At 44.2% G+C, this 23,764-nt stretch overlaps 2 protein-coding genes across 11 annotated transcripts in view; both read left to right on the top strand.

Moving 5' to 3' along the window:
• Positions 1–350: 350 nt before the first annotated feature.
• Positions 351–5,380, top strand: Thada (Thyroid adenoma-associated protein homolog). The gene is made up of 11 exons (XM_076805782.1): positions 351–583; positions 650–790; positions 848–1,492; positions 1,609–2,028; positions 2,109–2,354; positions 2,418–2,780; positions 3,044–3,322; positions 3,380–3,577; positions 3,648–4,530; positions 4,596–4,855; positions 4,927–5,380. Exons 1-11 carry the CDS (start codon positions 371–373, stop codon positions 5,233–5,235), a joined length of 3,957 nt encoding a protein of 1,318 aa, XP_076661897.1. The 5' UTR covers positions 351–370; the 3' UTR covers positions 5,236–5,380.
• A 1,087-nt stretch (positions 5,381–6,467) lies between these two features.
• Positions 6,468–23,764, top strand: part of LOC143365523 (uncharacterized protein CG43867) — a 199,992-nt gene continuing 182,695 nt past the window's right edge. For 3 of the 10 annotated variants that reach the window (XM_076805772.1, XM_076805767.1, XM_076805765.1), the window contains exon 1: positions 6,470–6,915. The gene's annotated coding sequence lies outside the window, so the exon portion shown is untranslated. Of the gene's footprint in view, positions 6,916–7,183; positions 7,351–23,764 lie in introns of those variants that run through there. The other 7 variants (XM_076805775.1, XM_076805771.1, XM_076805774.1 and 4 more) reach the window with 5 other exon arrangements.

Genomic DNA, 23,764 nt, shown 5'->3' with positions numbered 1-23,764 from the left:
CAGCCAAGCTCACATATGCTCGCATATGCGAGATATTTAGAAAGACTGCCAGCCCCTGTATTAAACTGCGAGTCTCAAAGTGGGTGCCAGGTGGGTGCTGGGAGCGGTCGGTAACGGCCCCAATCACCGACGAGAAATATCTGCCCCAATGTCGAGACTCTCGTCGGTTGTGGAACTAAGAACGTGGAACTATCACTGTGCCCAGGTTCTGTTCCATGCTAAATGTTGCTCAGGTTTTGTTCAATGCTAAAAATGAGTAGGGGGCAGCACTGTATAAGGAACGCTGAAACCCCGGGCGTGAGCATTCTCATATTTTCTCTGATCCTCTCTGTTATGATTTCTGACTCGTGCAACTTGTTTTAACCAAACAATGCGCACGTGCTTGACTGTTCAGCTGCTAACGGAGTTCACCATGCTCGAACAAGAGGAAATCAAGAAGAAATTAAAGGAATTGTTGTTGTTGAAGCGCAGCGGAGAATTAGACACGGATGAGAAGCTGTCGAACCCGAAGAATGAACATTTCTGGCGAGATTCTATCGCTTACGATACTTTGGAAAAATGTGTGCATCATCACGACGACGAGGTGAACGAACTTGTGAATGAAGGGATCAAATCTTATTACCTCTGTCTTATTAAAATTTGCTTTTAGATTAAATTAACTGCTCTTGCTGTTGTGATAGAATCCAAGAAGAGTACTTTGAAATTCATGCCTAAGGAGCTCAATATAATTTTTGTATTCCTGCACAATAATTTTAAGGAAAAGTTGGAGTTCATGCCCCTAATAAAGAAGGTAAGATTGATAAATATTGCTAGCAATTTGGCACTGTTAAATTCTTTCTCTCTGCAGGCTTTGAGGAGAATGAAAGATAGTCTAGCAGTTATGAGAAGACAATGCTCTCAAGAAGAGAAAATGAGGAACCACTACGAAAAGAGTTGCAATCCCCAAGAGATGAAACAAGAAGTGCTAGATGCATCTTATGCGTTATCTAGTAAATTGGAAGATGATATACAGATGTACAGCAATGTTTTTGAGTCTCTGCGCAACATGTGCATCTGTGGACCAGATGCAACGTATTCTAGGAGGCGGTCCTCTCTTCAAACACTGCTGCTGATGAGAGATTTGTTAGACAATGAATTCAAACACATCGGCTGGAAGGCAGAGCAAGTGAGAGCCTTGTTCGATCTGATGCTGTTGGACACGTACGAAGTCAACAAAGAAATGGCTTTTAATTTAATAAAGTCAGTAGATCCAAGTCTGTTGCAGTTGGATAAAGAAAGTAATGTTCTCGATCTTGTTACAGTCGCTATAGAACTAGGTAACAGTATCAGACCCATTGATAGCATTACGTCAGCGTACATGTTGAAAGTCTGCATGTTGTCCCCTGTTGTACAGAATGTTTTGAACACTATGTTTGGAGTGACAAAGTGGTCTGAGAATGTAGCAGAGGCTGTGGTGCTGCAGTTAATACTCATTCTATTAAAAAGATTAAAGGTACTCTTCTCATACATCAAAATTAACTCTTTAACCTTAAATTTGATTTTATTGTTACACTTTGAGGCAATCTTAAATTGACCTTGGACCTCAAAATCGATATTTTATATTCACAGGAGTCCCTGATTCTCGCAAGGGAAAACATAGTGATGACAGTGACCAAACACTCTCTCTACGGCTACCTTTTCTGCATTAGAAGCTTGATGCAAGGATGCAACTTGAAGGAAGCAGGAAAAGAACTCTTATGGGCAGACACCATAGCTGAGCTCGTCACCTTGTGCTTCGAATTAAGCAACGCGGTGTCGGTGATAGTTAACAATTCTTCTCCAGAGGGACACCTACCGATGGACCTCAATTTGCAAACAATTCGTGAGATATGCGGTTCCTCACCTGAGAAAGAAGTGGTGACACCTCAAATGGTATTGCTCTGCTCATGGCGTACAGTGAAGGAAGTTAGTTTACTGTTTGGCTTCCTTGCCACCAAGGCTCCTATCAGCGAAGATGATCTTTCTATGGGGCTTCTGATCGAAGAGCAAGTAAAATTTCTTGATTCAGTAAGGACGTCGAAACGGACTTATCTTGAAGAAATAAACTACTCAAATTGTTGCTTTAATAGATTATCAGGATCGGAGAACATTTGGTGACTTTGCTGACTGAGACGAAGCACAGAGGAGCGTTCGAACAGGCACACGTAGGTTTCAGTCAACTCTGTGCTCGTTTATGGCGTTTAAACAAAGAAAGCTTGACCGAGCTGCCTAGGATATGGTTGCACCAAATCCTGATTGCTATCACAGGGATTAAAGAAGAGAATTTCAAGTTGTGTGCAACGCGGAGGAGTGCTGGTGTGCCATTCATGATCCAGGTAAACGTTACAGGCTTTTGTTGTGGTTTGATTTTGGATAACAATGACAATTTCATTGAACAGGCACTGCTGTCTACAGAACCTCGCCAACACAAGGATACTAAGACGACTACTTTCGATTCAGTGATGAAAATTTTGCTAGGGTTCACGCAATTGGAGGGCACAGATTTGTGGAAAAATGTTAAAACGTTGTTGTACACGGATACAGTGTTTTCACAATATAAGGACACGTTTGAATCGCTCAGTACCCATGAAGATGGTTACCATGTAGGGGTAAACAGTTCGAAAGTTACGGAGATCAGGACTCACGCTCTGAATATTCTTAGAGCAATTTTTAGGCATTCCCAGCTGGGCGAGGTTGTGAATAATTATGTAGCTGATGGTTTAATAGCGGCGTTCAAGAGCTACGATGCTTTAACGTGGGCGGTATGATGATTGCTGAATATTAACACTAAATTTACAGAGCACTACAAATTTTACATTACTTTATAAAAATAACGTGAATGTGTCTATTCAAATTTTTAACAATTTCTTTTATAATATATACCCGAAAAAATAAAATTATTGAATAATTCCTCATGCATGGATCTTTAGAATCTCAATAATCGTAAATTAATTACGCATCCAATAATGTTAAAAATAAAGTTTCCTTCTGCAGCGAGGAATAAACAATAAAAAATCGTTTGCAGGAAAGGAATGCAGCTACGTTGTTGTTTAGTGCATTAATTATTAGAATATTTGGAGTGCAGAGAACTAAAGACCACATTAATCTCACTACGGATAACAAAATGAATTACAGGATGTTTTTTGAAAAATATCCCTACTTGTTGCCCTTCATTTTGGATGAATTGCAATCGTTTGTGGTGATGAATGAGACCATTATGAAAACGAATGTGCAGTCTATCTTGCTTTTACTGTCACGACTATACCTCAGTCATAGTTGCGAGCCCACAGACATCCAATGGAAGGTGAGCAAGAATTATACAACAGTAATTTTAGCAATTAAAAGTATGTGTGTGTTTTAGATCAATAATCTTGTCGGTTTGGTAATGCAATGCGCTAAAAGTGAAGTATACGAGACTCGCAAATTAGCAGCCAGAGCACTTGTAGCTCTACTGACGGAACAATCGGTGGGAAATGTTTTGATGGAGATAATGGAGTATGTAATATCTGCTGAGAGCAGTTATTCATCTTTAAATTTGATACATGGCTACATGCTACAGGTATCTGTGAAATAATGTACTTTTATCTCTTGAGAAAATCATGATATTTAATTGTCCCTATTCTTTTCAGATATCCGAGATATTGAATCATTTTAATCACAAACAACTCCAACCATTTTGCATAGATTGGAACAGATTTTTAAAACGAACCGCCTGGATTCTGGGGAACTTGGAGCGAGAAAATTCAAATACCCCTTGCTTTTTATTGGCTACAGTTTATATAAACGTCTGTGATAAACTATTCGAAGCGGATAGAACGTATTTGACAGAACAAGTTGCAATGTTAGACGCACTGCAATCGCATTTAATCGAATTTAAGAAATTGAAGCTAGGACCTGCGCGAGAAGATTACAAAACATTCCTCATCATGTTTATACGTTCTGTAGCTAAAGAAACGCTTTTAATCCCACAATGTGTGCCAATAAGGATATATTTTTGTTGTTTAACAACACCGGAAACACAAATCATGGCGTGGTCTACCGTCGTAGACGTTATCAACGAGGCAACACACAGAGACGCATCGATGTTGTTATTAAATTATGCAACCGACGTAATCTGCAGCTCGATGCAGGATTTTTATCGGTACAACCCCGAACTGCAAGATGCGATGCTCAATTTTCTCTACAATAGCTTGATGCATCCCGATCGGTTTGGATCGTCAAGCTGTTCTAAAGTAATTAGTATTTGTAAATTTGTTTTAAACAAATTACGATTAACAGATCAAAATAATTACCGTGAGAGAGACTCTTACCTGAGATTACTTGGAAAATCGTATGCAATTGCAGACTCTTTTAGTGAAATTAAGGAAATCGACTTGGAATGCACCGAGGATGTGTATAATAATTTTTGCGACAATTTTTGGATCGCATCTTTGAGTGCAGATTTCCGAAAATCTGTGCTGAAAATAATGCAAGATCTTTTCGTACCTTGTTGTAAACACAATGAATATCGCTGTACGTTTATCAATTTTTCTTGTGTTAGTTTATGAATAAAATATTAATTGAGAGTATTGTTACAGTTGCTCAAGTTCAATGGTGGACAACGGCATTGCAATTGTTACTTGATAACAGTGCGGAAGTGCGTTGCGAAGCGTTCGAATTAATTGATAATATTCAAGGGAAGTGTTCCTTATCTAATGGATCTTCCCGGTTGAGTCTGTTTTTGAGAAAATTCTACGACCATATGTGTCCGAAACATCCTGATCTTCTATGCGTTGTTCTGTTCTATTGGAGTACCTCCCTCTTGGACGACGTGGACTACGAAATGGATGAAACAGACGTAAGTAAATACGTTTAGCAAGGGTAAACCAGATAAGATATACTAAACATACCGTTGACATTTGATTTCAGGTGTTCAACAAGTGTACGAACTATGATTTCTTCGAGCCAGTCGAGGTATCGAAAATTTGCATGGAACTTTTCTCGGAACACATGAAATCTTTCGCCGATAACGCACTGTCCGACGACATTGTAATATGGATAAGTTCCCGGGTAAACATCGAATTCTCAAAGTCATTGACGTTCAAGATGCTTTTAAAAAATTATGAAAAAAATATATCCCCCCTTGAAAAAGGACTGTACGATATCCTAGATCCGACATACAAAAATAAATTGTTACAAGTTTTAACTTTTAAAGAATATAAGGAAATCTTGCGGTAATGTCAACACCGGAGATTACCCGCAGAATTCGAAACTGTTATTGTATCATAGATTTCTTTATGCTAAGTTTATGATAAATAAATGAACTGCTTGGTATAAAAGAAACGATTGACAGTTGATTTTTGTTATGTGATTAAATAGAGGTGATAATTATTATGGAAATAATTCTTACTGTTGTACTCCGACATCCTTTGAATCTTTCGAGGAAGGTTGAAGAGTGGGGGTCAGTGTCGGTAGAGGGAATATCCTCAAACTATAGAGTATACTAGAGTCGATACTTCTGGTGGAATTTTTGACGTTTGTGTTCTCCAATTGGGCGATTTTGACAGTCTCCATACATCCATCGTTGCCGCTTCTTTGAGTTGATATCTCCATCCTTTTCTGTGAGCCACTAAATAGAAAGAGGAAGAAGAGACTGCATGCGGTAAGTAGGAAACGTTGAAAAGCGCGCCAATATTTGAATCGTAATGTGATAAAACACGATGGCTATAGAATATGTGCGATTTCATTGCCAAAAAAATAATTGAAAATATCAATTTTTTGATATATAGTCAGTCGAAATCAGTTAATATTTGAGAAAAGATTCTTAAGAGTAGACCCAGAAAAATAACGACATTTCTTTAATAAATAACAAAAATGACCATAATATATGTTAGATTTATTAGGAAACAGTGTAATATTATCGAAAAGGTTGAATAAGGAACGAAGAGAAGGAAAACTAACAATCGACGATTGGTTCCGACTGGTTTCAAAAATTTTGTCTCCCGTACCAAAACTTCGAAATACAAACATTCGTTAACTCTTTTACAGATCCATTAAACTAAAATGTTTTACCTTGTATATCTACGATACACCTTGCGCTTCTGTTTCATTGTATTATCACTTTCAAAAGACAACATCGTGACACTTTCAAATACTGGGTTCTGAACCTCCATTACGGTATGAACACAAGGGTATTGGTGGGGGTAGACTGGCGCATGCGCTCGCGAATGCGGAGAACTGGGGCTGTGTTCGCAGTGTTACCATACTGGGGAAATTGAGGGGAATACAGTTACCCTCTCTCTCTGATTACTGGCTCGGTCACGTGGCATTATGACACATGCACGACAGAGACGAAACGCGTCACGTGACCGGGCCATGAAGGAAGCGTGGGGATGCACACCGCCGGGGAATGGGAGCATGGTGACGTAGAAGGGGTAAGGTAGAGTGAAAGACAAGTTTTGATCTGGCGACACTGTGTGTTCGTAACGCACTTGAGGACGCATGCGCAGTCGCGATTAGTTCTCGATAGAGAACGGAGTGTCGTGTCTGTTGTGTTGCGTGCCGAAGCGTGTCATAGCTAGTGGATTTAGTTGAGCCGCTCGTCGCGTGCAGTCGCCACTGTCGCGGCTCGAGGTTCGCCGACTCTGTGCGTATTTCGTGACATTATACCGCGGATCGGTCGGGATTTTCGCGTTTTTCGCGCCTCTGCGTCGTGACCGTCGAGTATTAGTGTGCGCCGACGATCTTTATCCGCGTCGAACGAGGGTCAGCATGTCGACGAGTGCCGGGACATATTAGAAACCGGGGGAAAATCCATCGGGGAAGAGAGTGGCCCGTGCGTGTGCCAAGCATGGAGTGGACTCAGTGCGCTCGTTTCAAATCGTTACGAGCCGTTACCGCAGTCCCCGTCGAGCCGAGGTGAGTTCCGGCGACGTAAACACGCGTGATCGCGTTCCACGCACCCCGTTTCACTTTCGAATCGAACTGTTAACCCGGCCCGTCGCTTTTCGTCGCTCTGTTACGCTGTCCGTACACCGCTTTCTGACCTACTTGTTGTGCAAGCTGTCATCCCTCGATTAGAGTATTTGCCGTGCGTTGCGACGACCCTTAGCACGAACCCTTTCTGCCGTGTTGCACGGCTGACTCCGGCAGCCTCGACACTCGCCGCTCTCCAGGCTTTTTCTCAGGGAAAAAGAGCGAGAGCGCGCGCGAGACAGAGTGAGAGACTCGGGGCAGAGAAAGGAGAGGCGGAGAACCGGAGAAGGAGCGTGAAACGGAAAGATCAAGCGAGAGCAGCGAGAACAAGTTTGAAAACTAGCACTGCCAGTCCGTTGAACATCTGCGATTCCTAAAGTAAGTGCGTCCTTTCCAAACACGGAATGTTAAATAGCCTTCGCGCTTGATCAACTAACGGAGCCTTCGAGAATGATCTTTCTTGACCTGTCTCTTTCTCTTTCTTTCTCCTATCTCTCTCCCCTCCCCCTCTCTCTTTCTCTTACTCTCTACACCACCTTCTCCTCCTCCTTGCCGTCGTCTTCTTCTTCTCTTCTTCTTCTTCTTCTTCTTCTGCTTCTTCACTCTCCCTCGTTCTCTCTTTCTCCTCGAGGAGAAAGGTCATCGGTCTCAAATTCATCTTTTGTCCACGCCTTAGGCACACCAGTAGTAAACGCGCTACGACATATTTTCCGTCGGCTGGAACTCGTTTCGAATTACCATAAGTAGTCCGATACCCCCATGTCCCGATACGGCCGATTCTTTCTCATAATCGCTCGGATCTCTCAATGTCAGGCTGTCGACCCGTTACATCCTGCCCGTGTCCGATTCGACGGAGCCCTCGTCCCGTTCCGCCTCGCGGATTACGAATTCGCTAAACCATTTTCTCTTTTTTCTTTATAAACAACCGCCGCACGAATTCCCGCTCGCGTTCGTTTATCACATTTATCAGCCTGCCCAGAATGATATTACCAGCGGCACGGTTTTACAACGGTGCGACCAGTGGCAACCGTCGATCCCGTGACACCGGAACGAGGAAATGAAACGGAAATTCAATCCAGTTTTGACAGTTCCACGTTTTCGACGCGGTCTCGCGCTGCACGCGAGCTAAATATTTCGGAATTACAACCGTTCCACGAGCGATATGGAAAGTTCGACGATTTTCACTCGTCCGTCATCGAGCGTTTTTTAACGGTGTTCGCGGGGATTATGCAGATGCGACTGTCGATCCGTTTCCCGTGACATCGGAACAGGGAAATGAAACGGAAATTCAATCCGGCGTTGACAGTTCGACGTTTTCGCGTCCCGCGACACGCAATCGAAATAGTCCGCAAGCTCTACCGGACGTTGCGAATTATTAATTAACAATTTTGTAGCTTGGAAATTTTTTCGGCGAGAGGCAACAGCGTAGTATATAACATTGTTTTTGATATTTTTCGCGGTACCGGAACGGGAAATACGAAATTGTTTTGAACGTTCGACGATGGGAATATTTTGGAATGATCGAATATTATGAATTAAGGGCGGAAAAATATTAATCGACGATTTTGTTTGTCTGGAAAGTTTTGGTGGGTGATAACTGCGTAACATAAAATTGATTGCAATGTTTTTGGTAACGCCGGAACAGGGAAATCCGAGCGGAAATTCGAATCTGTTTTGATGCTCAGCTCAGTGGAAATGATTTCGCGACGGACGATGCAAATATTTGGACATGGTCGTGTATTATGAACCGAATATTTACAAATGTTAATCGAGAATTTTTTATTTTTGGAAACTGTTATCAGTGCTTGTAGAGATACTGTTGCAACGTTGTGACGTATGTCGCAACAGCGGAACAAGAGAACGGTGGAAATATTTTAGCATTATGTATCCGCGAAAAAAGAGCAGAGAACAGCAGTTTCAAGTCGTCGGCCTCGTCGTTCGTATTTTAAAAGCTGTCCGCGGAGATTACGTAGGTGGAGCGTCTCATGACGAGTCCGTTTCCATTGTCCCGCTTAGCTGACGCTTTTAATAAACGATGATAAGAAAAACGACGGTGCATTTGGCACGGTCTCCCGTGTTCACATTTATCCTCCACCCTCGCCATTTTTTCTCCTTTCTTTCTTTCGTTCTTTCCGTGCCAGCAGGACGGAACACGTTTACCTTCTTCCCACAAAATTACGCGTATTAACTCTTTCCGCAGAACGCGCTCGAAACGTTTCTATTGAAACCCGCCCGTTGCTTCTTGTCAATGGAGGACGAGCTTTAATTACCAGAGAGAGAGAGAGAGAGAGAGAGATCCCTGTGCTCTCTTTCGTACATCGTAACCACCAATTGCGGGGAAGCCTGTTTACGGCGGGCGAACAGCCGAAGCGGGAATGCAATCTATAATTTCACGGTACGCTTTGCGCGGAGGACTCCTCCAACAGGCGTACCAACTACTAGAAATCCCGCCAGGGGAGAGAGTCGTTGAAAAAGAAAGCGGATCTCTCGTAACAAAGTTTAAAGCTTTTTTTACGCGGCTGCTGAACTGGACTAGCTAAAACTTTAATTTCTCCAACGCCAACGTCAGCGCAGATTGCCCCGTAGGGCATTGCTCCCGCCCTGTTAAAACCTGGAGCACACAAGTCACGCCTACTCGAGCCGGGAAGACAAAATAGACGGCCTTCTCCAACTAGTTTCTTCATCGTCAAACGTACGAGAGCGTGAGACACTTTAAGATTGGTTCAGACATAGGTTGTCCTTTAGAGCAGTGGTCTGCCACCATTCGAGTCGGGGGCCACGAGGCCACGCCTTCTCAAGGCTTTGTATACGTAGAGAAATCATAGTAAATACACTCTGTTTACTATTTCTTCCATTTATTATTAAATATACGAAAGTAGAAGATTGTAAGATAATTTAAGGCGTACTGGGGCATAGATTGCTTTATGGAGCAGGGCTCTGGCCCCATTCGAGTCAGGGGCCACGAGGCCACGCCTTCTCAAGGCTTTGTATACGTAGAGAAATCATAGTAAATACCCTCTGTTTACTATTTCTTCCATTTATTATTAAATATACAAACGTAGAAGATTGTGAGATAATTTAAGGCGAACTAACGCGTAGATTGCCTTTCGGAGCAGTGCTCTGGTACTATTGGCGTCGGGCGCCACGAGGCCACGCCTTCTAAAGGAGCTCTGTAGGTAGGGGGATTATTATAGGAGATTATGAGACAGTTTACAGTTTAGTATTGGGAATACAGACTGCCTCGTGGGGCACTGCTCTGGCTCCGTTATAGTCGAGAGCAACGAAGCCACCTCCACCCATGGTTCTCTACAGATAAATAATTTCTTGTTTCTCTCTTCCCCTGATTTTTTAGCGACGCTTCTTCTTTTTGACGTTCTTTGCTCCGAAACGTTGGTCTTGAGAGCGAAGTATGCGCCTGTTAGGTCACCCCATAAGTTCTGTCGTTCTTTGAGACAAGAGAGGAACACATAGGGACAAGTTTCTGCAAAAATGCACTCCAGACAAAATACTGACCACCGCATACGTAAAGCGCAATAAGAAAAGACACAACTCACGGGATGACCGAGTATTTTTTCGCTCGCTTATCGCGACGCTCGTTAAGATCGCGCGAACCGGGCCGGTTTCGCTTCGGGCGGCAGTCCGGCGAACGTTCTCCCGGCTTGCAGCCTTTCTTTTCAGTTTAATTCCGTGATCGGTGGAAACAATTGAGCGGCCCCGGTAGAATGTCGAAATATACAACTCACGTGTGCCGGGTCTATTTGTTTTATCAGGCCTGCAGCGGCAACCTGCTCCCGCGCATTATTTTGACAATAACGCCGCGCGGCCACGCGAGGCCAGACACAACCATACGCGTAATTTATGCAAAACGCAGCGCGGCGTGTAGTAGTCGCCCACGGGCGTGCTCCGTGAGCGGCGACCATTACGTTATAACGAAACAATGTTCAACGACTGTAATTGACCGTAACCGCGGCCCCGAATCCTACGAAAGCCGACGCGATGCGCGCGCTCTCGCGCTCGGGGAGAAAAAAGGAAATTCGAATCACGCGGGCCGGGGGCTCTCCGGCCGATTTGCATAAATCACGGCCGCGTTTGAATTGTCGCGCGTTGCGACACGCGCGGTTTGTTCAACTAAATAATTAGCCGCGTCCCGCGAACGCTACGCCGATCGCACCGAAACAAGCTGCTCCTAACTAGATTGCGTCCTGTCCGCCGTTTCGCGCCATAAATCGCCGTTTCAACCGGAGATGCTGCCATCGATAACGAATACTAATGCATAATGCACCGGTCTGTTTCACTTACCTTTCGCTGTTCCATTCTCCCTCCAAAATCTGTACAATTTTAAACAGTAAATCAAGGCATTACGTGTGGGCTATTTTTGCGCACTTCATCTTTTTAGCTCTTCACTGAGACCTCTGGGTGGTCTATGTTACCACCATTGTGGTTGAACCAGCATGTATTTTGAGAGCGAGAAATAAGAACGTGCAGTCGATTGATTATTATTTATGCTTCGAATCCGGTTTAGCTGTGCATTTTGTAGAATGAGAACACTCACAGTGTTACTAGTAATACACAGCAGAACCACCCTAATGAGTTATAAGTAGACTACGGATTTTATGAGTTTATGATAAAAATAATTAGCTGCAATTTGAAACACTAGGAAGATTAAAAGAATTGAAGAGTCTTATTATATTGGTTACAATCTACTAAAATGATGAAAGGCAGAAACAAATTCCTTAGTGGTTTCTGATGCATAAAATGTTTATTTTGCATAAAAATCCGGAGTCCAGGTATAAGAACGAATAGCTTTAAATGGCTGTAGCACATTCTACGCGCACCTGTATCGCTTCGTTTGGCAAGTAATTATCGATAAAAGCGAGTTACCGGTGACCGATCGATTACTCTCTGCTAGTTTAAACGCAACAATTTGCGGAGACGGGATAATCAGCGTTTCCGTGGTGTTTTTTACGAGCGCGGCGGACTCGATTGTTCGTGAAACTCGATTTCGGCTCGGTTCGGCATCGAAAACCCATTGTTTCGCTGGTTTTTCGATCCGATCCGCCGCGACTCGGCGTCGTGTGTGTGAGAGAGAGAGAGAGAGAGAGAGAGTGAGAATCGAACGCGTTAATTTCCCGTGTCCCGACATAGCCGTTCAGAATCCGGGGGCTAGCATGTCGCTCCTCTCGAACCTCCCGTGTCCGCTTTCCGTCTTCCGGTCCGCTCTCGAACCGCTCTCGAACCCGCGCGTCGGCCTCTGGTTCCACGATTTTACGACGGCACGCCGCCGCGCGTTTTATCTCTGGTCATTGAACCTTCTCTACGCCAGAGAACACGAGCAGCCTGTCTATGCGAGAGGGGCTCTCTCGTTTTCTCCTCTTTTTTATTCACGCGACCGTGCACCGGATTCGATGCGTCGTTGCCGCTTTATAGGAAATCTGTAGCCCCCCCCCCTCTACCGCCAGCCATCTAATCTCTGTGAGAACCGGGGCCGTACTATCTTTTTTGGCACTCGATGCTACCGGGCTGCCAAAACTTGTATCGCATACGCGCACGGTGCTCTGAGAATCGGTAATCAATTAAATAAATTTTATGCATTTGCGATCAATACACTGCGGATCTCAGTGCAAAGTGAACATTAAATCATCAATCTCAACAAGCAGAAGTCAGACAATAATTTCTTTCTTTATTTGATAATGTTTAATAATCGGTAAATTTTAACCCTCTACGGGCCCGTGTAACTTTCAGGTCACATGCTATTATAACGATGTTTTTTCACAAGATGACGTATACGTCTTAATTATATAATGTCTCTGAGATGACCAATAACAATATCGATGACGGTTAGCAGCACCATCAACCTGAAATATCAAAGTATATGCCTTGCAAGCTGTCTACAGATAGAAACCAACGGACGAAAATTCGGCTCATAGAGGGTTAACGGGTTAATCTAGCGTCTTTCGTGCAACTAAATCCGAGGATTAACACTAGAACTACCGAGTCCTAAACATGACTTACACTTAGCCCTTTATAATAACAGCAGGATTGAATTTGCTCAGGTTTCGAACGATTTTTATGGTAACATATACTCCAAAGAAGAGATATATTAAAAAATTTCTCGTGAAAACGTTTTCATAGTTTCACTAATCGTTAAAGAAAAAATCATCCACCGGTCATCTTGACTGGTTCAATAGTTCTAGTGTTAATCTACTGAACCTGGCAAGGAAGAGAACAACTTTCTGTTTGGTTCCTATTTCTTATACTCGAGTTGGGAAATGTATCATGAAGATTCGCAGTGTAGCCGCTGCGGTGTTATCGGACTCGAGAGATTTAGGAGGAGGTAACCGTATTAAATTTTGAGACGATTCGGAAGGAAGCGCGGTGAGGGAAAACGGTCGACCGCGAAGAACGGCCGCGTTGATTATGCCGAGCTCGTCTAGACGGCTAGCGAATCGAACGTCTGCTCGGTACACGGCTAGCCATATACGTGACAGATATCTTGGGAGACGTGTTCAAATTCCAGCGGATGATTCACGACGTGAATATAAGAAAACCTTAGTAGGGATTTTTGTCTCGGACCCGGGTTAGCCTGTGCGCGCGTTGAAATTCGATCCTGTCGAGACAAGGCTGGAGAACAAGGGGGACAGAGGACGTGTGGTAGAGAGAGAGAGAGAGAGAGAGAGAGAGAGAGAGAGAGAGAGAGAGATTTTCGGTTGACACGGGCTCAGATCGGCAGAAATTCTTCCGATATATCGAACATCTCGATTCCCGGTTGCGCAACCTCCGTCGAATTAATTTTCGTGGAAAATCCGAGCTACCGGGCGTCGCTCCCGAAACACGATATCCATGATCCTGCTTTTATTTCTCTCTCTCTCTCTCTCTCTCTCTCTCTCTCTCTCTCTCTCTCTTTCGAACGCCGCTGTTATACATTGTTCACCTCATTGTCTAATCAACTTACGTAGTCTAATGGTTTCGACTTATTCCCATCCTTCTTTACCTGGGCCGGAAATGCTCGAGTGCCCCCGTAATGGTTATTAATGACCCTTAATGGCGGCTACGCGGGTTCGGCGCCGAGATTACGCTGTTCCATTCTGTAATTGTTCGTATTATTTAACCAGTGACCGATCTCGTTCGCAAGTAATCGTTCGTAATCCCGGGAACCTGCCTTTTGAACCCATTAGCCGGTAATTATTTACTCTTTTCGAACTTTGGAAATCTCTGGATTGCGCTAGCCTTCGTCGGCTGCCTTAATGACCCTAATAATCGTCGGTCAAAGCAATTTGGGGATGTCCATTAATTTAGATTCATAGGTAGACGACGGATTTTCATGCACAATAAAAATGTTCTACTTCGGTTGCAACAAACCGGAGTGAAGTAGAAATGAATTTTCTTAATATGTTTCACTGTTTGTAAATAGTATCTTTAAATTCTTCTGAATTTCTTACTGTCTTCAATTATACTTAGTCATTTTCGTTGTAAATGCACAGAATCCATTCGTAGTAGTATAATCGGTGGGCTTGGATTTTGATGCAGAATAAAAATTGATTGCGTTGATTTACAGGAGAAGCCGTGCAGGCGTTTAGAATAAGATTTTTGCCACAAACTATAATGTATCGGCGATAGAAAAATTTATTCACGCATATCTTTGAGGACAATTAAAAGCATATATATACAATTGAGCAGACGCTGTCAGAGCTTCATTACAAGAGGTAATGTTTCCTGCGTTTCTCGAGATGATCAATTTTCGTGTTTCACGCCCCCGTGTCGGTTCATCGACCAATTACGATAATGGAACCTTGTCGAGGAGGGGGAATTACGCGAAAAGATGAGACATCGGGTGCCATGGCACCGTCAAAGCGCCGTCTTTCGGCCGGCTAAGGCGGAGAAAGGGGTGGCGAGGCTTTTTCTGGACACCAGGGAGACCGGTGGAGAGCTGCTTTCAAAGAAAACAGTAATTATACAAATTGGTGCCGCGACCGGAAACCGAATCTTCGTCTAGAAATAACAGCGGGCTCTTTGCTCGTCCTCTCTTCTCTCCCTCGTTCTTCCGACTCTCCCCCGTTCTTTCTTCTTTCATCTACTCCTTTATTTTCCTCTCGATGAGAGCTCCAAATCTCGGGCTACCTGTGGCGTCGAGGCGAGGCGACGCGATTCCTGGAGAAAATTGCAACTCGTTTAAGAATTTCGCGAAGAGTGTACTGAGAATAATGTGTCCTCCGTTTCGATGACTCGAGTGTTCGTTCCGACGCTGCTGTTCAAGTAGTTGTTTCAACGCCGATGTTCAGGTTGTTGTTTTAACACTGATGTTCGAGCAGCGGTTGCAGTGATGCTTTGTGTGCGAAAAAAAAAAGATGAAATTCAATGAAAGAAACTTTTTCATAACTGGATCGTGTTGCGTATAAACTGATGGTGCTAGACTGATTTATTTATCGAATAAATAGTATGGCAAAAAATGAAGATACGATGATTGTTAAACGAACATTCTCAGTTAAATTGGCTTGAAAACATTTTTCAAATACAAGTTCCACGGCGTCAAAGAGGGTTGCAGGGCAATAAAACTCTCTCTTGTTATTTTTATCTGCTGCCTTTTTTACCTCTTGTTATTTTTATCCTTTTTCCCTTATCAAGGTATAAAGACCACTTCGCGTTTTTGTTTTAAATGCAGTGCGTGTCGTTTGACAACATTCTAAGCGTCGTTTACATTAAACTTGTATGCATACTCTACAACGTCATGGAACGTTAAATGCAACCATCCAATATTTGCATTTTCCAAGTCTTGTTTCATTTTCCCCTAACACAATCTAGTATGAAATTCTTGTTAGTAGTACAATAACGAATTAGATTCTGGACTGTTAAAGATTTCAAACAAAATCTGCTAAATATGAATGTTATTTCTTTCTGTCAGCTGAGTTATAAATAAATGTTCGGTTGTTCTTCTTCCTCGAATTTCTGCGTTCTGCAATGTTGTCAACTGAAATTGCATTACAGAATTTTTCCGGCTCTAGGTTGCACACCTATTCGGGCTCGAGGAAAAATTGAAATCTCGTCGAGCAACGATCAAACAGGGAAAATGAGTCTCTCCAGCTGCGAACACTCCTCGGGCCACGTGCTCCGAAAGCGTCGCGATTAGGGTACTCGGTGGTGGAAACATTCTACCGGTCGGTTTCAGCAGGGGAACAAGATCAGTCGCCTCTAATTCCCGACCTACCTCGAGTCCTGGCCGCGATATGTGTTTGTTATCTCAGATCGGAGGCTCCGCCGTACCCCATCGAGCTCGAAGATTTAAGACTGTAGGAAATCGCGGTGCGCCGGCGAAAGCAAACTGCAACTCGAGCAGCGCGCCGAGCTATTATGTCCGACGGGAATCGCAATCTATCCGGGGCGTTCCGTTCGCAAACGAAAACGGGAAAAAATCGCTTTCGAGTTGGGAACGCGAACGATACACGGGAGGCCCGGCGAGTGTGCCTCGGTTACGCAACGAGCGCCGTAATCGATAACGATCCTCGCGATGCCGGGGCTCGCTCGTGTTACGTCGTTACGTCAGTGTAACGCGTATTTTTATCCTCCGCGATTGACCAGCCGTCCGCGAACGAACGCGCACGGTTTCGTTTCCTTCTTCGAACGAAGAAACGAGACTCCTATCGATCCTGCAGCCTCCGCGAGCATGGACGATTTAACCCTTGTCTCGATTCCCAAACATTTCCACGACGAACATCGGCGTTGGGATAACTCAAACACAGAATCGAGAAAAGTCAAGGATAACTTAGGTTTTCATAGAAGAAACGTCGAAAAAATTTGTTTTTCAACTAGCTAGAAATGTGGAAAAATTTGGAGATAGTGTTGATAACTAGGGTCGCTCTTAAGCTTCGGTATGAAAATTGTATTTTTTCTGGTTTTTAATTTTTTTAAACCAGAGTTTGCAACTAAAAAATCGGGAAAAATTCACGAATATGTGATTCGACATGCTAAACGTGTTAGATTTGTTTTTAGAATTTTTAGATGCGGTTAAATAGGACAGAAACGGGGTTTTCCTTTGCTTCCCGTAACAGACAAGATATAGGACCGAAACGTAGAAGAGGGGGTTCTTTCTTGGTAAGCTATCGAACGAGCCATTTCCGGTCAAAATCGGCTGCAGGGCATGTTCGACTACCATAATCCGGCTAGATCCTTTTCGACGACGACGTTAGGTTTCCCCGTTAATCAAGCGGCACTCGTATTCGTTGGATTTTATTATCACTACGTTCTAAATCTATCGGCATATGGGAGTATCGACGCGGCTTGATTTTACGCGGACTCGGTCGCCTTGTTTCCGCTTCTCGTCTTCGGGGTGGTTGCAGCGTGTGCTCGCTCGACGAGGATAACGCGTCCTCGGGCATCGAACGGCCGAATTTTCTCTCCTCTTCTGGCGCCCGTAATATCGCCGGTTTTACGAGCAGGCGATATCTTTTTCCGCGCGATATCGTGTACTTTTCGGATTGTCGTTCCCATGAAAAGAAACGCTCCTCTCTCGGCGTTCTGCTCGGGCTCCACCGGCTCGACGGCGTCCAGGGGCCTTCTGGATACACAGGACAGGATATACGGCCGCAATAACGCCGAGTTCCGCCGTATAAATCTGAATACCTACTCGAAACACGTAAATCAGCCCGATAAAATCCGGCCCGCGACCGCGTTTCCTCCGTGTTCAACGCCGACCGGGAACATTAACTCCGACCACCGGCAACTTTACGAATCCGGGCTACTCGGGGACAAGGGATCTAGGTCCCCGCGAGCTTTCGATCTTCGTACCACCGCCGAGCAGCCCCTCGCTGACGATTGTTTGCCCGAAGTCGGCCCGGATGGGTATACCATGGCTATATATCAACGATGCCTCATTTTCCGACACTTTGTTGGCCGGAAAGACGACACCCGTGCCTGGCCAACGTTTGCCGAAGATATCGGACCGTGATTTAGGGTACGATGACGTGTACGACGGTCTGCGGATAGGTCTGCAAAGTGTTTGGTTTCCATTAGATCGCTCGGATTTGACCGCGAAAGGTTCAAGACCGGTGACGTCAGAGCAAGAAATGGAGGGGTTGAATCGGCGCGACAACGAGCCTGAACTCAATCTGTCTCCGCTCCGAATTTTTCTCATTTAATTGGAGTAATTGGATTGTGGACTTCAAGGAGGATACGAGTCAGATATATTAATTGGTTAAAAAGTTGCAGTAGTTTCTTCAAAATAATGGAACCTTGCGATGTGTCGCGAATTCGACCAATCCAGTTCTGTCGGAAATGCATCAAATCCGCGGCCAACTAATCACCGTGGCCAGATGAGTCTATTAGAAGCCGCTTTACGTTCCTGGAACCTCTGGTTTAGCATAGACTCCGTGATGCAGTCCGGACCAAATGACCCAGGAATAATGAAAACTTGGTTCCTCCCGAAACAGCGCCGACGGACCCGAGTTCTTGCTCGCGGATACTTCGGGTCTCTCGAAACGATGTGTGGTCTCCTTGTGCGACTAACTCTCTCCCTCTCTCTCTCTCTCTCTCTCTCTCTTTCTCTTTATCGCCGATACACATAACAGTAATTGCGCGTGCAGCCTTGCAGTGCCTCTCTCCAAGCGGCATTGCACTTTGTTGCGAAGAACACGGCACTGTTCTCCGTTATCCGCCGATAACATCTTCTTCGCGTGGTCCCCCGGTTCCCGGGAGAGTCCTTGGGACACGTGGTTCAATTGTCGAAGAGAGGGCCCGGCTCTTCTTTTCGAACGCGAGAAGAATTGGGTGCTTGTTAGAGAGGTGAACGGAGTTTTGAATGCCCGTGATTTATGGCGGCGCGGCTGCGAGGACGCTCGGCTCATTTCGAGGCCGGGAGTTATTGATGATTCCATTCGTGAATTGCCTTCGATTAATTCGGAGGCGGGCCGTGGCCCGTTCGCCGACAATGGGCCGCAGACGAAAACGCTCCGACCCGAAATTTTCGTTTGTCCTCCTCTCGAACTCCGCTCTTCGAATTATTTATGCCGTTGGTTGCGTCTCTGACCGAGTTAACTCGTCGTTATCTGCGGTTATTCGCAGCCTTGACCCTGCAACGATATTCCAAGTCCTCCTCCATCTGAACTATGCTGTTGGCTGACTAGTTGTTTCCATTGTTAGCTATGTTTTCGGCCGAGTTTACCCGTTATCTGCGATTTCAACCATGAAGCTTTGCGGCCCTGACCCGGGAACAGTATTCTAGAGAACTTGTGTGTACTACCGTTGCAAATATTAGGGGTACCGATAAGTAATCAATTATTTGCAAAGAATTTGTTCTGCGTTTGGTTCTGTACCGATCGTTGAAGAGGAAGCACGAATCCTTTACAGTTTTCAGTAAAGCAGCCTGTGTTCAAAATATTCTAAAAAGTATAATTTTTTTTTACAGCCATGTAATAAAATGGTGATATTCGTCATTGCATACTTTTTCATTTTCATGCGGGATTTAATGCAACAGTAACAACAAAGAAAATTTGCGATGTTTATGGAGATTTATTGAAGGTCAACAGGCAAACTGTCCTTGATAACGATGGAGATTATATAATTAATTAAGAAATTAAAACTTGTATTTACGAAAAAGTTTGTTTTAGATTTCAGAATAATTGATTACTTATGGGTCTCCCTAATATGAAGTTTCTTTAACCTTTTTCGAATGGATTTTGGATTTTGTTGGCTGATACTACAGTGGATGAAGGAGTTGTCAAGAATACATAGATTATCATCTGGACTGAATTCTTATTATTAAACTGCGGGGTTTACGGATTTATAGCAAAAATAGGTGAGCGCAATTTCGAACAGTGGAAAGATTAGAAGAATTTTAGAATATCCTACTGCCGAGAGAAATAAATTCGTATTTGGTTTCTACGTCTTGCAATTTTCATTTTCCACCGAGTTCCGCAGTATACTTATTATTTCTCCACGGAACAAGGATTCTTGAGGAACGGCGAACGTTGCCAGAGCGTTTCCCTCGCTTAAGGTTTCTTTTACCAGTTGAAATTTTGGTGTGTCCTGGTTTCGAACGGTGTCCTCTTTCTCCAGCTTCGCTGCGCCGGAAAAGGGTATGGGACCCTCCGCATTATAACGGCAGCCTCTCCAAGGAGAGCCGGCCAGATTGAAGAGGGCTTCCGTCGCGCCTCGTATAACGCGAAAACCGTTCGAAAGTTAATTCGAAATTTATTCATGGACTCTGCGGGACCACTAGCTGCTGCCTCCTCTATATACGCCCGGGCATTATGAAGGTACACGTGGTCGGAACGCCAAGCTAGGCCTACAAGCGCTGTGTGTGGAACACGAGGGTGAGAAGCCGAGCTTAAAAAGAACACACCGACCTTCTATGAATACGTAATTTTATTACGATTAAGAATTAAGTGTCGCCGATCGGTTGGTTGCTCGTTCTTATGCGGCCGCTGTGAAATTCGCCCGGCCAAATTAGACTCATCTGCTCGAGAAATTTCGAAGTTCTAAATCATGGTCTTCCTCGACTCGGTTGTGAGATCAACCAAATTTTTATTTTGCATAAAGATTCCCCGTCTAATTATAATGCAGTCATTTTTAGTGGTGCCTCGGAGGAGACAGTCGAATGCAAAAAGTTTCGAATTTTATTAACAAACGGAAGACTAATGTGACGGACTGGAATTTAGCCTTTCGTAAAAGACCGAAGAAGATGTTGTAAAAATAATAAATTCTAAAGAATAAGTTTCCTTCTAAAAACAGTACGTGTTACAGTTTGAAGCGCCGATCTGGACAAACTTAATTCTTTACGTTTGGATCGCAACAAGTCGAATAAAAAATGGAGAACTGATCGGGAAGAATTACTTGCGCGAACGAATACGGTCGGTACGCGGTAAGATCGTCTGAATGTCTGTTAAGAAGCGTTCGATTCCTTCGAATATCTCTGTACTCCTCTCCCCTCGGAAAATCACGGTGTCTCGGGTCGTCGCGGTTTTCACGGTGGATCCGTATCGACTTGTCTGAGGTCTCGCATTTTCCCCGACGTTTCTCCCCTTTTTTTCCCGCGAACCGACGTCGCCGTATCTCCTGTTATGTATTATTTATGCCCGGATAGATCCCCGGCAGAATGAATCCGATTCTTTCCGCGGCGCGAGGCAGGCGGACGCACGGCTCGCCGAGGAAATTTATTCGACACCCTGTATGCAAACGCGACCTCCACCTCCTCTACCTTCTCGTTCGCCAGCCGCTTCTTCGAATTCTACCAGAGGCGAGGCTGCCACGATCTAGCAGCCTTCGACGCCTGAAAGGAGCTCCACTTGTCCGATTACGTGACACCGACGCGTTCCGCGTCCTTCTCCCCATGTAATAAGTCTTTCCCGTCGAATCTATTCGTCGTTGGTCCACCACTGTCAGTCAAAACCCCTGGCAACTTCTGGGGGTGCGAGGAATCATCGAATTCGACGCCACGATTATTAACCCCTTTCAGTCTCCAACACAGTCAACTCTCCATATATGTCAGCGACACGGGTCTTGCCAGCGTCGTTTATCGTCGAGGAGACATACTCGAGTTCTGTTTACACTCCTCGGCGTCCGAGGTCTGTCGAGCTTCGAGCGTAGCGGATTTGAAATATTTCGACGGTACGCAATAGCAACGCCTCGCATTTAGAGGTAAACAAATGAACGTAAACATTGCTTCAGAGCTTAACTCACGAAAAACCAAATTTACCATTAGCGTACCGGTTCATTGTTATAAAGTATCTCACAGTTTCACGTAATGAGCTAACAGATCTTGCGACACAAACGTTGAGGAAATGAGCATTCGCAAGGTTTACGTTCATTTGTTTACCTCTAAATGCGAGGCGTTGCTATTACGTACAGGTCGAAATATTTCAAATATTCTGGCAATTGATTCATGGCGATATTTTCTTTCAAGGTCATCTGAAAGTCATTGTATAGCAGGTCGTTGAATTCGTCGCGACGTCGCCTACATTATTATGAAGTCAAAAATACCCTGTTCCATTAAAAGATATGACAGCGACCTTGATTTCTTGTTGAAAATCGATTTTTTAAAAATTTAAAATATTGCAATTTCTTGTCGGTTAAATACTGATTAACTTGGGTAAGAAACATTTTTCTGTCCGACTGTATATAGAGAAATCACTGTATTTATTTCTTTTAGAATCTTTTAGATTTTTAAAGCCTGGAACAAGAAACAAATCAGCCGTGAATATAAACGACCCAGTATGCAGACAGAGTTGATAAAAATAAGGTTGCAGATGGAGGGTTAACACGCGGATGGTTTCGATGATTGTTCAGATGAAAATATTTGACTCTATTTAGATGATATCTTGTCTAGGTCCGTTGGTCTTTTTATTGCACCCAGTTGCACGTACTAGGTCAGAATAGACCCGGGTCCCGGCATCCAAGTGTTAAGAGACGCAATCTCCAGTTGAGCGGGTCTGAGCAACAAAGATATTGGGAGGAGGATTACGTGTTACTATCTAACACAGGCTCTATCTTTTTCGTCAGGATCGTAGATCAATGTCATAGCCATCGTTACCCAGCAGCCCATAGATAAAACTACGTCCACATTAATTTGCTACCGCGCCTTGTTCTGTTAAAGCATTTTCACATTGTCCGGTTTCCACCGTCCGTTGGACGAATGAATGTTGACCGATTACCGTGCGATAAAACATTCGTCTCGGACTTCGCATTTTACAGCGCAATTCGCATGCTACTCGATTCCCCACATAATTAAAGCAACCAGGTAGAAAACGGGCGTTGCACCGGTCGTTAATCGGGCTGCATTCATTTGTCACTGCGGTAAAATATCGCCTGGCCGATAAAAATATCCGAGGAACGTAAATTCCAGCATAGATTCCATTCTCCTCGACCTGGATCGTAGATTACCGGTATACGCGATCGTTATCAAGCACCCCGTAGATAAGTGTTAGCAAGTTTGATCGGGTACCGGGGATGAGGAACGCAAACAGACGAATTTCCAGGACAAAGTTGGCGTCGCGAGTCGCCTGGCATTCCTCGGCCGTCAAAGATGTTTCTATTTCTCATTCTATCCGTCCCTTCGTGTTGCTTCCCGTGCAATTTCGCCGGCCGTTCGCACACACACACGCGTACGCACACACGCGCGCGCACGCACCAAAGAAAAGAGTAGAACGTGTTCGGTTGGAGTCGCGTGCGAAGAAACTATCCCGCGGATACGTGGCGCGAATACATCGGGGATGCTAATTGCGGGTAGAAAGGGCGTGCACGAAGAAACCTAACCCAGACCATGACCGGTAAAATATCGGGCTGCGAGCCCACGGGGACTGAATTTTCATACGGGACCCTTCCCCGCGAACTATTTTCCGATGTACACTCCTGCTCGTAAGTCTTGAGACAGTGATCATGTTTGTATTCAACTCTGTCAAAACGAGAGGTTCAAGGTTCACATGTCAAGGAAAGGACGCTGCAGTCATATATCAAAAATCTTACCAAGAAGTAAAAGTATTTATATTTTCTTTTCATCGAAAAGCTCGCCACGTTTCTTTATTACAGTTTCCACTATTCTTGGCATCCGCGTGATCAATTTTTCCATACTTTCTGTTGTTATATCATTCCAATCTCGTTCCAAAATATTCCATAAATGTGTTCTCGAAGTAGGGAAAAAGTTCCGTACCTGTCTGTCCCGGTTCATCCCATTCTATGGAGTTCAAATCTGATGATTGGGGTGGATATTTCATCATTTTAAATGAATTATTATATTGAAGTTGTAATTATTACTGAACACATGAGGATATTTATATCATGTAGTTAATGAGCTCAGAATATATTATGA

The sequence above is a fragment of the Halictus rubicundus genome, chromosome 2, assembly GCF_050948215.1.
Source record: "Halictus rubicundus isolate RS-2024b chromosome 2, iyHalRubi1_principal, whole genome shotgun sequence".
NCBI classification, from domain to species: Eukaryota; Metazoa; Arthropoda; class Insecta; order Hymenoptera; family Halictidae; genus Halictus; species Halictus rubicundus.
Note: the sequence above shows the minus strand (reverse complement) of the source record. Positions and strands in the feature narration are given on the sequence as shown.